At 38.7% G+C, this 13,878-nt stretch overlaps 1 protein-coding gene across 1 annotated transcript in view; it reads left to right on the forward strand.

The window, feature by feature from the left end:
• Window positions 1-1,518: 1,518 nt before the first annotated feature.
• Window positions 1,519-13,878, forward strand: part of epha5 (EPH receptor A5) — a gene marked incomplete at both ends in the record, with an annotated part of 64,358 nt that continues 51,998 nt past the window's right edge. Inside the window, 2 exons of the mRNA XM_079256573.1 lie at window positions 1,519-1,618; window positions 6,520-6,584. Coding sequence (XP_079112699.1) covers window positions 1,519-1,618; window positions 6,520-6,584 — 165 coding nt within the window. The remainder of the gene's footprint in view (window positions 1,619-6,519; window positions 6,585-13,878) is intronic.

Consider the following 13,878-nt stretch of genomic DNA (forward strand, 5'->3'; position numbering starts at 1 on the left):
CAATAAATTAAATTAAATGCAGAAAAAGTTTATTAATCCCTTAAAACTACTGCTCCTTTGGCTTCCATTTGTTATAGTCTAGGGCAAATTTTAATCTATCATTTATAAGTTTTAAGGCTGGAAATAGATTGGCTTGTCGAAAATAAATCTTTAGAAACACCAACAAACAAAGTGCTCAAGAATGTTCAACAGTTTAAATATACAACAGAATATACAATATTTGCAGTTCATATCAAATCTGCTCAGAATTCAATGCTATTTTACCTTGTTTCACTTCATTTGAACTGCTTTTGCCTTTGACCAGCTTTCTCAACTGTCACCGAACACCAACAACTACAATAAATATATACATACTTACACACACTAACTATATATATATATATATATATATATATATATATATATATATATATATATATATATATATATATATATATATATATACATACATACATATGTATATATTATAAACATACATGCACACACACAAATCCTCACATTTGCTTTGAAATTGCCTTCAAACAAATGTGCTTTATGTTTTCACGCATCAGGGAAGTATTGATGTTTCAGTGTAAAGTAAAGCCATTACAGGGCAGCTTCCTCCTGTAATTTACATCCCTCATCGTGATCTCGGTGCAAGGCCAGATTATCCAATGGGCATTTTGTGCACAGTCCCAGGAGCCCACCATGTAGGGCAAACACCAGCATTTTGGACATGAAACAAAATGTACATAAAAGCCATATAATTACACCACAGTGTCTAGTGTATTGCTACTGGTACAATTGGCTGAGAGATGTTAGAAATGTAATTTCACAGTGTATCATTTACACTTTTCACAATGTTGCCATGGGGAAGGGGGGCCCTGGAACATTATGGGCCCAGGGGCTTGTGCATTTTTAATCCGGCCCTGTCTCGGTGGCGCTGCGTTGAAGAATATCAGCTGCTAAAAGTTGAACCACGCTAAAGAGAAGATGTTCACCCACCTCACCGTGTCAGTGTGTAACAGAGATAAGTCTGAAATAAGTACTGATGCGGGTTTTAATAGAGATCCTCCCCGTTAAAACATCTGCTCGTACGCAGGGTACAGCCTCTGGCTCGTGCAGAAAATCCGCGCGGGCGGAAACTTCCCTGATATCCACAAACTAATGGCTTTTGAGTTTGAGTGATAACGAGTGCGAAGAGATCGATTATCATTTGGAGAAACCAGTCCGAGAGCAACGGGGTTCACCTGTGGAGGGTCTGTGATTGGAGAGACATTACGCTTCACTCCGCCCCCCACGGCGAGCTCCCCGCCCCCCTCCCAAACCCGGCGCGCGCTCTGTTCCTCATTACCTTCACTGGCCGCAGCAGAACATGAACCTCCGTTTCACCGAGCGGACGTAGATCGACACAGATGGTTTTACTACGTTTCCCTGTTTTGTGCTGAACGAAACTGCTGTTTTGCAGGAAGAATCCGCTGCTGTCACCGGTTCTGGTTTTGCTTTTCATTTTTTTTTCTTTCTTTTTTTGGATGCGCCATGCAATCTCGTTGGCGGAGTTGTGGCATTCGGCTGGTGGCATGGACATGGCTTTGGAGTGTGGTATTGCTTGGCGCGTGGTGCATCCCCGCAAATGAAGGTAATCCCACGGATTGACACCAATCCTGCGTATTCGACCGGCTTTTTAAATGGCACGAAAAAGTCATATAAATTAATTAAGATGCTGCCGTATCAAGTGCTCTAAAACGGTCGGTGTTACTGTTTTGGCTGCGCGACTTTAACGCCATTTAACAGGAAAAAAAAAGAGGTCCCTTTTACAGACATGTTTTGAGCTGGTAAATTTATGACAGCTTTGTTCCACAAGCCTCTAATGACTCCTTGTTCCGACACGATAAAAACTGAATTAAAAAGGACCTTTGGACAGAACCTGTCTGTCTGATAAGCAGTCCTGCGAGGACATGGCAGCGCCGACAGACGCGCAATGAGCTGCAAAAACCTCCTCTGAATAAGTCTTTAATAATACATTTTCCTGTGGAGCGTGTAAAATGCTCATATTAGTTTACCACAATAACCTCTACGTGCTGCGTTATTATTTTCTGAAAAAACTACGTGGATTTCCATCTTCTTGACATGGCTTTGATTAGTTTGATCTTAAATGGCAGCAATTTTTTAAAACTGATCTCCAGGCTTTTTAATTTCTTATAATGGTGCCTTTTGAACTGATACTGGGACGCTGGTTATCCTATCAATATTAAACCAGTTCAGTTTATTCCAGCAGCCTTTGAAGATGCAGTTTGCAGCCACTTGAATGCTGCATTCTGAGACAGTCCCACAGAGGAGACAGATAGCTCAGATCACTTGCATGCAACCAATGTGAGTTGCCAGATGTTAAGTGTAATCTGTAACCGCTTAAATTTGTTTGAGCTGATGCACAATTGTCCCCTACTAAATTTGGATTGTGATTCAAATATTAAACAAAGAGGGAAGACAGGTAGTGTATAAACCAATGTGTCAGATATTGTTCCCACGCTATTTTGCTCAGCGAGCAGCCTTTTAACAGAGCTAGACGAATGGCATTGTTCAGAGCTATTAGACAGCGTTATCCGGGAAAGAGAGAACATTCATCAGCCTGCTTATTCTCCACATGACAGATTTATTTGGACAAAGTTTAGATTCAGGACAGTGACTCCCAATGTGTGACCATAGTACTATAAAGTGTCCTGGAGGGCGCTTGCAGGGCATCGTTCTGCAGCCTATGAAGTCCAGCAACAATGTCTTTGTGTCCTCTGGTTTAAGAAACTAAAACAGGTCTTACGTTTTTTTTACTTAATGGGATAATACCCTGTTTTCACCATTCAATGAAGGAAAAATGGTCCTAACAGTGAAAAGGACCCATTTAAGTTACTCAGTCTGTCATTTTTCTTTACCAGCTTTAACAATTGTAAAATAAACCTGAATCTCTGTGTTGTTAAAACACACTTTCGGTAATAGTTAAGCACTGAGCTGCATTGACAAGATATAAAGAGACAGCCACAAAAGCACAACCACATTTGATCCTTCACATCCTGAATTAGTCACTCTTTGTTTTCTTTATTGTCGCCACTTATAAAGCCTCTTCTCAGCCTGTTTCTGCCTCAACATGTTGATAAAAACACATTTTAGTTTAACACAAGGTCTCTTTTTTTCCCTTTCCTCTTGGATTTTAACTATAAAAATAACACATTTCTGCCTATCAAAGCATATAACATATCACTTTTGTTCAGTAGCTCATCACTCCAGAATGAGTTGCCAGAAACTGCCATTTACTGCAAACTTTAGATTCATTTGGCACATATTTGCATTGCAATTGATAATCATACATGCATAATTGGAGGGGAAAGTGAAGCCAATAATTAAACAAGCCTGTTCTTTCATTTCACTAATTTATTGTCATTTTTGAGTGGAAAGATGAGTAGGCAATGTTTCCACTTGGGAAAAGTGTCCAAACTCCACAGTGATTTATTTTCTAAGGAATTATTGTAGGTTTTGGACTCTTTCCTCATATTAATTTCTGTCTTAATATGAGCTGAGCTTGCTGATACAAATACACTGAGGCTCCTCAGTCCTTAAATTATGTGGCAAGCTTGCCTCATGCAGCTAATTTTCTAATTAAAGTTTAGCTTTTGTTCAGATCAAACGTGAAAGAGACACAAATTAGTAGGCAAAAACATCTTGTTTATTGAATTAAGAGACTTCTAAGAGTGGTAATAGTTTCCTTGCAGTGATGTATCTGCTGGTGAATGGTTTGGAGGGAAACTACACATGTTGCCGAGTTGATTAATTTCCTCTGCTGTAGCTAATCCATTCTTATTTAAATTGATGAATTTCAGAGGATGTCTGAATGTGGAGCCAGCTGCCTCATATCTGGTCTAGATTGTTCGAATAATTTGATTGTCAGAAGATAAAATGCAGTATGAGCCCTTAAACTAAGGACTTTTTAAAAAACCTTTTGATAAAGAAATGTGGAAACCGTTGAAATTATAGCAACAGACTTGAAGGAAGTGGATATCTGTGCGCTCATGGGTGCATTTATGTAAAAGAAGGCCATTATAGCCTGAATGATCAAAAGCAGCATGTAAATGCCACAATCAAATATCAAGAGATACATGGAATGGGAACAAAAAGTTGGAATAAATGAGTTGGTGTGTACTTAACATATTGGTTTGAGCTCAAAAATTGCATTACGGCTCAGTGTGAAAGTATGTAAAGGTTATTATCTCCTGTAAGAGCGTTAAGTGTACAATTTACAAATAAACACCCGGGCAGCTTTGTGCCTCAGAATATATTCAGTTGTAAACCTTCAAATTTTTTCAGTTTTTCCAAAGCTAAAAAGGCACTTTCCATTCAGCAAATATAAAAAATGTATCCTTGAAATGATGTCACTTAATACTTTAAAGTTATTTCAGTCTTTCATTGAGGATGACTTGTGGTAATACACGCTAACATGTATCTGGTTTGATCCTTGGAGAGCGAGAGAGTGAAAGAGGTAACATATTCCTTACGATCTAGTTCAGTATCACTTATCTGTTCTTTATGGCCTAATTAGTTGTCTAATCGCCTCCTAAGGACATCTTTTATTATTCTCTACAGAGCGGTGGAAACGGTAAGAGGTGTGTATGTGGACAGGGTTTGCAGAGCGAGTGTATTGTCGTCGCTGTGGTACATATTGCCTCATGTTCTGCACAAACCTGTGCTTCTACGACCGCAGATGTTTTTAAGATGACAGCTCTTGTATGTTTTCTTTGAAACATTGTATTTCATAATGCAAAAAATTGAAAGATAATACACTCAGGCTCGTTATAATACAGTGTAGTGTTATATGTTGCTGGTCGTTGCTTTGTTATTAAGGGTCTGTCCACCTTTCGGTAGCTTTAAAGAACAGCCAAAAGTTACTTGGGTCTTGTCAACTAAATCCGGAAGTCATTTCCTGTGGATTTCTACATCCAATTGTAGTTTGCGTCAGTAATGTTGGGTTACATTTGCAGCTTATTCGTATAGTTTTAAAATTAACAGGAAGAGTGAATCAAAAAGTACAAACATTGTCCTGAATTGAAAAAATATCCTAATCTTTTGGTGTTTCACACTTTTTTTGTTATAATTATGTTTCAGTCAAGATGGTGTTTTATGTCTGTTGGTGTTCAAACAAGTTCTTTAGCTTCTCGTCTTACATGCAAGTCTGGCGGCCAACATATCATTGCCATGAACTTTCTCATTCATTGTTTGTGTACACACCGCACACTTTGAGCACGGATGTTATCTTAAAGCAGATAAAGTAAACTGTACTCCAGCGTGACAGAACTGGATTTTATGACACTTCAAGCTGTAGCAAACAAAGCCAAGTTATCAGCAAGTCATAAAAGAGGCACATCATGCGTTCATTTGATTTATGAGGGTCTTGGTGAACAACTGCCAGGAGTTTGTTCTGACCCAGTCATCTGGAAATAAGTCTTTGACCTCTGTCAAAGTCACTTAAGTTATTACACCTGCCCATTTCTCCCACAGCTGACGTGTTTATGATGGGAACTGACTATTCATTAAGTGCCTAATGTATCTCAGACTTGTGTTTACATGCATAGAGCTAACCAGCCACCAAGCAGAGAAAATGTTGCAGCTGGAAGACTGGGTCACTTTGACTTTTATTGTCCCAACATGTGGTATTAGCTGCTTTGTTGTCGAAGGAGCGTTTGCACTGTCAGGAAAGGGAATAAAAGATACTGCACTGTATCCAGGACTGCGCTGATGGAGATGGAAACATGTTTTGAAGAGTGGAGTGGTCAAGTAATTGCACTTGACAGCTCTCAACTGAGAGGCTGAGTGGGAAGGCTTTTTCATGGTTAAATCTGAGTTACAAGTTGTTTTGAAGACACTGCATTTAGTAAATCAATGTCTAAACTTTACGTTTTTGGTCAGGAAGATGTACTTTTACTATTAAATCTTTTAAACTTTTAATCAACACTAATAAAAGTAATACAATTTAACAAAAAATCTCTTGTATTATTTTAGGTATTACAGTAACAGTCACGCATATATACCCAAATGAAGAGCAAATTGCAATGTATTGAATTAGATCTTAAATTGGACATTAATTTTGATAAATGAACACCAATAAAAATCCTTTTATATGAGCGAAGACTGAGCTGAGGAAATAATGTAAGGCTTCAAAAAGCTACTTTCAAAACCTCATTTTGTCATTAAGATTTAGTCCATTAAGTTGGGATGGACCTGCACCAAGCTCTGGCCTTAAGTTGATTACTTGATGAGTACAAATGTTTTATTTTGTTATCTTTGGAACATTAGCGAAGATAAAATTGGGAGGAAAATACAAACGACTCCAGTATATGCCATAAGTGCATGGCTAAATGGGGAAACACAAGGATTTGGTATTTGATGGTGGCTTTTACAAAGAGCAGATACACTCAGTCTTTTCTCTTTTCATAATTGATGTTGGGGGGGGTGCATATGCATATTTTAGTTTTGTTTTTTTCTTTCATCTTTTCACAGTGAACTTGCTGGATTCTCGCTCTGTGATGGGAGACCTAGGATGGGTAGCTTACCCGAAGAATGGGGTGAGTATAATACTCTCTAACATGTGTGAAATTATCTTTGAATGAGTCAGATATGACCAACTCTACATCCTAATATTTTGTAAAGACAAATTTGTTTTGAAAAATGTGTGTCTGCACTCAAAACCACTGAAAAGGCTGTAATATAGTCGTGTAAGTGTCGCTGTAATGCTGCCACAGATGGGCAGCAAAAACAGGATTACACATGGCATAAATTTATATCATTTTTATAAGATGGCAAAGATGAGCTAAAAGAGGCAAATGTATGGACTGATAAGGAGAAATTTAAATATAAATGCCATGTCACATGCTTGTGCTTCTACAACTCAAAGGCAACAATGTGACTGTCCATTGTTGTCGCTGTTAGCAGGGTTTGGGTGTGGGGGTGAAGGGAGAGATGGAGCCATTTTGATGGGAATGAAACGAATGCGTTTAATCAAATTTCAGTGGGGCCAAAGCCTAAATTAAGTTTGTAGCCACTGTAGAAACTTTAAAAAAAAAAAAAAACCTACTTTTATTTGTGAATTAATCATTAATCATGCAGTCAGAGTTGCATGTTTTTCTTCTTTCATTAAATAACTCAGAACAGAGTTTACAGTAGTTAAGAAATGTCTGTCAGATTTTAGAAGTCAGCAAGCTATTGCAAGATATTATTCAAATCAATATTATTGCTTTTCTAAAATGTTTGTCTAAAAGCTGGTTTTTTTTTTTGTTTTTTGTTTTTTTTGCACACTTCAGGTAGTTTGGACTCACATTACTCCCTTTTCTTTTGCAATAAAGTTCAAGTGCTTCATTTGTTTTTGGTGAGGTTAAAGGCCATTTAATTTCCCAGAACTCTTTTCATTCTCAGGGCAAATTGAATTCATGAATAAGATATTGAAAGTCACCGTGGAATATATTATTCTCCAGCCAGGAACGGAATATCCATTTCCAAGTATTCCCAAAGTGAAGGCTAATTAGAAAACGACTTACTAGACTTGTAAAAATGTAATTTCATGGTATAATGTACTGTAGTTTAATGAAGAAGAAATTGTACTTAAAGAATTACGGAAGTTTCAGTGTAACCTTGACTGAAAGAACGATAAGTTCACATCTAACTCTTCTACCTTTCTTAAAAAAAAAAAAAAAAAAAAAAAAAAAATCAAATGTCCAAACCTCCTTTGAGTTTGTTGTGTTTGGTCTAAAAGAAAAGATCGTGCATGGATCTGTTTGATCCACATGAAAAATCGTTTATAGAGTCTCTCTTGTCGGCAAACGTGCAGCTTTTTCCAGCAGGCAGTAGTGCTGACCATAGTGGTTTCTCAGCTTGGCTGTACAGTATATAGATGGGAGAGATAGTGCTGACAAAAGCAGGCGTATGTGCAATCATAATAATGAAGATGTGATTATGATGTGTGTTTGTGTGTGTGTGTGTGTGTGTGTGTGTGTGTGTGTGTGTGTGTGTGTGTGTGTGTGTGTGTGTATGCTTCAAGTCTGGTTGCATTAATAATTACATTCATTGGAGACTGGTAGGAAATAAAAGACTTGGTAAAACTTATTAAAGATCTCATGATATCTTTATAATTATTCACTACTGTACTTCAGGTAATGTTTTTTTTCCAATATAATTAACTTCTAGACGAACACTCAGAGCAAACATGGTTGGTAGACTAGATAATCCTCTGTTTGGCATGTTGAGTAACATGTATTTTTATAGTTGGCTGATGTAATTGGTGTTTGTCAAACAGCATACCATCTCTAGCACACTTCATACACACTTCACACACACATTCACAGTTCCAGCCTTGGCTGAATAAGTTGTGGAGAAGGGACAGAAAGTCTTTATTACTTTATGTTACTTGTTCCAGATGGTTTGTTTTATTCCTGGTTTGTCTCTGCTTCATTGCCTGCTCTCGAATTCATCACTTCTCCTCATTTCCCTTTGGTTCAGGTCTTATTTTTGTTCCTTTCTCCTTTCCTTATCCCCAAACATTTGCTTGACTCTTTCTCATCTCACTTTTTTTTTATTCTTTTTTTTTTTTTATCAGCTTGTCATTTTTTTCTTCTGCTTCTCCACACTCTTCTGCTTAGTGCTTCTGTCTGCTTTGCCCTTTCAAAGCTTAAATGTTCTTTGAAAGTCACTGAAACATGCTTTTAAGCAGTAAGGGGTAAAATAAGGGCTTTACCATGTACATCTAAATTAGAGCCAAGTCCTTTTTGTCAATTTGTGATTATTCTGGAAATGAATCAACACATCTAAAAATGATGTCATGCATCCTTAAGGCCCGTTTATGGTCTGTAACATACATAGTATGTACATCTGTATGAAGCGTTATCAAGCGTTGCCACTCTTCATACTTCCATGCTTCTTTTATGTTGCCATGGTTATGTGGTCAATTCATCCACTATTGGGCACCGCTGCATTCAGAACTTACTTCCGTATCTGACGTCGGTTTCGGACACCAGTGAATGGCGGTAAACGCTATAAAGTTGTTTGCAACCAACCAACACACGGGCATTGCTTACGTGAAGTTTGTGATGGGAGCTTACATTGCAGCTCCCAGGTCTTCTGAGACTCAGAGGTTCTTTACTTTCAAATAAATATTTAGATCTTTGGCTATTCAGATTTGAAAAACATTTCTCTTGTCTCGGAGTTGGACGACGAAGTTGACAGTGTTTTGTTATTCAGCGATAGAGGAGTTGGGATGTAAGAGATACTGAGTCAGAGTGGAAATGGCTAACATAGTTATTTATTCTGTATTAGTTATGTTACTAAAAGCAAAGCAGATTTTATAAACTGTTTTATCCAGTTTGTGCTTTGAGAGCTTCATAAAATACAAAGTTGTCCATTTCTGGTTTCAGGACTATTTCTGTTAGTTTTTTCTCTGCCATGTCACAACAGCAATAGCAAATGATTAGAGCTAGCTTCTTGTGTGCCATATTGCTGTCTCCTCTGCTCCTCTGCAGTGCATCTCCAGTTGAACAAAACATACTGTTATAAGTGCACCTTTTTCTGTCCACTCCAGTCAGAAAATCACCAATTAGGGATTTTATACTGTAATTTTGTGCCTGCTGCATTCTCTGATTTATGCTCCTTCACCACTCTGATGCAAAGATTGTTTGCTTCCCCACGGAGATGTATTTTAGAATCCACAATCACCCCTCTGCTCTAAAGTTCATGTGTCTATAACTTTCAGTATTTATCACACTGGAAGAAAATCTACTTGAAGATTGGGCTGTTTATCTTATGATATTATGCGGATTCTTTTTTATCTTCTGTTGGTTCGAACATCATTGAAAGCAAGCATAAAGGATGTCTGAAAAGAAAGGAGTAAAAGAGATGGATCTTAGCAAATGTATCATTTTTGCCTAAGTTCAACTCCATTACCACTCATCAGTCCCATGAATTACCAAACCATTTTGCCATTTGTATCTAAACATAAGTAAGCAATGGATGGTGGAGAAATAAAGGCTCAAATAAAGACAGAAAGGCAGTGGCGGACAGGTGATAGGCTTCGTGTCAGGAAAAGCCCATAGACTTACCAAGACTTACCAAGACAAAAAGCTAACTTACTATTTTGACAAAGTAATAGATTGTGTGTTTCTTGCAGTTGTTCAGGTTGTCCAATGACTGGACGCTTGACGGTTCAAATCCTGCTCCCCCAGTCATCTGTTGTTGTGTACTAGAGATTTCCCCCTCTTTGCCTCCAGTGGCAGCATCACTGGTGTGTGAATGAGCTTGAATGCCTCAGTGGTGGTCAGAGAGGTTGTTGGTGCACATTGGGGACCACATTTCCGTCAGTCTGCCGCAGGGCAGCTGTGGCTACACATGTAGTTTACCATCAACAACTATGAATGTAAAGTAGATAAATAATTGGTCAAATGTGAGCATTTTGAGTCTTGTTGACTGAAAATAGAAACTTAATCCATGACTATTATTGTTATATAAATTACTTCACACATGACAAGTAAATGCAGCGACAATCATGTTTTGTAATTAACAGTGGCACGGCAAATCTTCTAGATGGCTCTGAAGAAGGAAAAAAAAAAACTACATAGCACAGATATAAATGACTGTAATTATTTTATGCACAGTAGATTAGACCAGTGTTTCGCATTTCTGGTCCTCAGGACCCCCTGCCCTGTATGTTTTATAGGTAACCCTACCTTAACACACCTGACTGAAATAAAGGGCTCATTACCAGGCTGCAAAGAACTTGATCAGGAAGTTCAACTCATCTGACTCAAGTGTTTGGAGGAGAAACGTGTCTAAAACGTGCAGGGCAGGGGGTCCAGAAGAGCGGAGTTGAGAAACACTGAATTAGGCCTTAAGTTTATAAAAAATGCACTCATGTAAGTTTTTCTGCCGGTATTTGGATTTCATCATGTAACGTGATGTAGATTTTGCTTGTTGTTGTGTGGTTGATAATTTCACTTGTATGCCCACAGTCCCGAGGTTGTTCAAGACGATTGGAGAATCAAAGCGGTTAGCCACATTAAACTGATGTAATCATCGATTTGCTTGGCTGAGCTGCCAGTTATGATGATGTCTTTCATTGAGAGCCTACACTGACTCAGTGTGCTCAGTTGACCGAGATGGGAGCAGGCTAGCACCAAAAGGTACTGAGTTCACGGCAAAAATTGAAATCAAGGGTTTGGCAGATATGCTAAAAGTTACCAAAGGACAGATGACAGCTGGGGTTATATGTCAGGACCCTAAACTTTCTATCACCAATGAGGAAAAATAAAGCTTGTATTTGAACAGCTCAAGGGATGTTTGCTGAGGGATCTCTTGTTGTTTGGTTGTGCTGTTTATTTTTCCTGCCCCATGCACGTTACAGTTCCATGAACAATGGAAGATGAGGTGGAGTCAAAGGGAAAATGGACAGCTGTAAGGGAACACTGAAAGCTACCAAATGTACCCAGAGGAAGAGAAAAGTGAGAAAAGGACAGGGTAGGCAACAGGAAGTCAGAGGAAAGTGGGTAGGAGTATTTCTAGGTTAGACTTGAGGTTTGATAATTGAAAGAAGAATAGAGGACACAAAGGGGAAATTATGATAGACACGGCTGAAATTAAAAGGCACAAGAATGAGACAGATACAGACAGATGAATGAGAGGACTGCAGAAATGTGGAAGGGTAGTGGGAGTGTTGTCAGGCTTGGAAGCAAAAGGGACCGTTCTATTACAATGTCACGATGGTCAGCAGTAATGTGTGGTAATAATAAGTTGGAGACGGCTTTATAGAATTAGAGCCAGGAGAGCACTCAGCGCAGCCACAGGGGGTCTGCTGATGGATGTGTCACACAGAAATGCACCCACACATTTAGTAGTCAGAAAAACCAAACACACACACAGTAATGAGGAGCTGCAGGGATGCTTATAGGGATGGTTGTGCATTGGAGAAGGAAGTGGAGAAGAGAGGATGCAGAGGTGACTGAAAGGTTAGGGCTGGATGACATGGTCTTAAGGTTGTTTATTTGGACCAGTTACCATCACTACAGCCTCATTCACTCTGTTGCCGTTTTCCTTGTTTATGTTAAAGCAAAAGTTTACCCGTATTTTAGCTTTTTATAAATATCACATCAAATCTAGTCTTTTTAAATTGCTCACAGGGGAACCAAAGAGTATTTAACATGCATAGAACAAATGGTAAATGAACAACTATACCCCATGAAAGAAAAACAGTCTCAGCAGGAGTAGATCTATGATTAGTTGAGCCTTCCTCTTGCCATCAGAGAGACACAGTATGACATTTTTTTTTTTTTCCTCAGCTCCTCACATAGCAGCATGGGTGGTCCCAACATGCAGTATTAGCACGTCATCTCACTGTGTGAATGGAGCGTAGTGTGTTTTTCCACATCTCAGGACGCAACAGCTCATTATGCACATACCTTATTGATCAAGAAACGTCTTGCACTGTTAGCCGTTGCCAAAAAAAAAAAAGCAATTAAAGCCAAAAACAAATATAGAAGTAGTCCATTTCTGATATGAAGGACTATTGCAAAAGCAATGGCGATAAGTGTGATGTGGCTCATTTAAGAGGAGGTTTTTTTTTTTTTCGTTTTTTTTTAAGAGGAAGTGTTTAACTTCATTTTCATTTATAACTAAACACTTTAAAAAGAGTTAAGATCTGAACCACACTTTACAAAGATACTGGACCAATCTGGTTCTGGGCAAAATGGAGAAGGAGGTCATCTGTTCAATTTCCTGCTGGGATACCAATAATAACTGGTAACTGAGTGTGTGTGTGTCTGTGTGTGTGTGTGTGTGTGTAAGCTGTGTAAAGCTCAGAGCAGGCTGGTAAATCTGTGTGATCTAACCAGTAAGCAGCTTAATGTCTACGCTGGAACTGACTGGGCTGAAGTCTGAGAGAAACAGTGGGCTCAGTAACACACCAGCACATAAAAGACTGTTTCAGTGCTTGTGAGGACTTTTGCTAATACAGTTGTTTAGACGTGAGGCAAAGTCTAACTCGGAAACAAAGCGTTAACCCTCAAATGGCTATTAGTGGTTTGCATAATGATCAAAATGTCCTCTTTCATCTGAAAAATACTATTTTACCTCACAAGGATGAAAGTGCATGGATGTATAGACATGTACAGACAGAGTATGTGGTTCATTTAGCAACATCCGAAGTCTTAATAAGCAAATGCCCACATTAATTTGGAAATGGTTCAGTAACTGAATAATTGTAATCATAAAACAAAAGAGTCAAGTAGGGAGGACTTGTAAACAGACAGATGGAGAACAAGATGGAGGGTAGAGCGGGAAAAGACAAAGACAGAAGGTTGTACACAACAGCTTCAGCAAGGATTGATTAATATGGGCTATTAAGCTATAACACCAGATCATAGTCTGGTCCCTCCGGCCATATTACGGTGACATGATGAAGCGGCTGTATTAGCCATGGGAGAGTGCTAGTGATGCAGATAATAGCCACATCCCAGGGGACCCACAGTGGAAATTAATGCTGCTGTCTAAGAGACACAGGCGTGGATGCAGTTCCACGCTCACGCACTTTTTTTGCTGACAGAATAATTTACATATATGCACACATAGGCAGGAATGAATTCACACATACGCGCACACAGTTTTGGAGGTATAGTCATACAGATTAACACAATTATCAGTGCAGTTTATTTCTTCTTCTTCACCCCTGCTTTGTGGTAATTTTACACATATCCTTTAACATCATCTCATTCTTCTCTATCTTCTGCACTTGGAGGAAATGAGGTGGAAGGGATGAGGATTATTCTCTCTGTATCCGCCACCAACACACACACACACACTCAGTTATGTATGTAAACTTTTTGAATT

The sequence above is a fragment of the Telmatherina bonti genome (assembly GCF_933228915.1).
Source record: "Telmatherina bonti genome assembly, chromosome: 17".
Lineage (NCBI taxonomy): Eukaryota > Metazoa > Chordata > Actinopteri > Atheriniformes > Telmatherinidae > Telmatherina > Telmatherina bonti.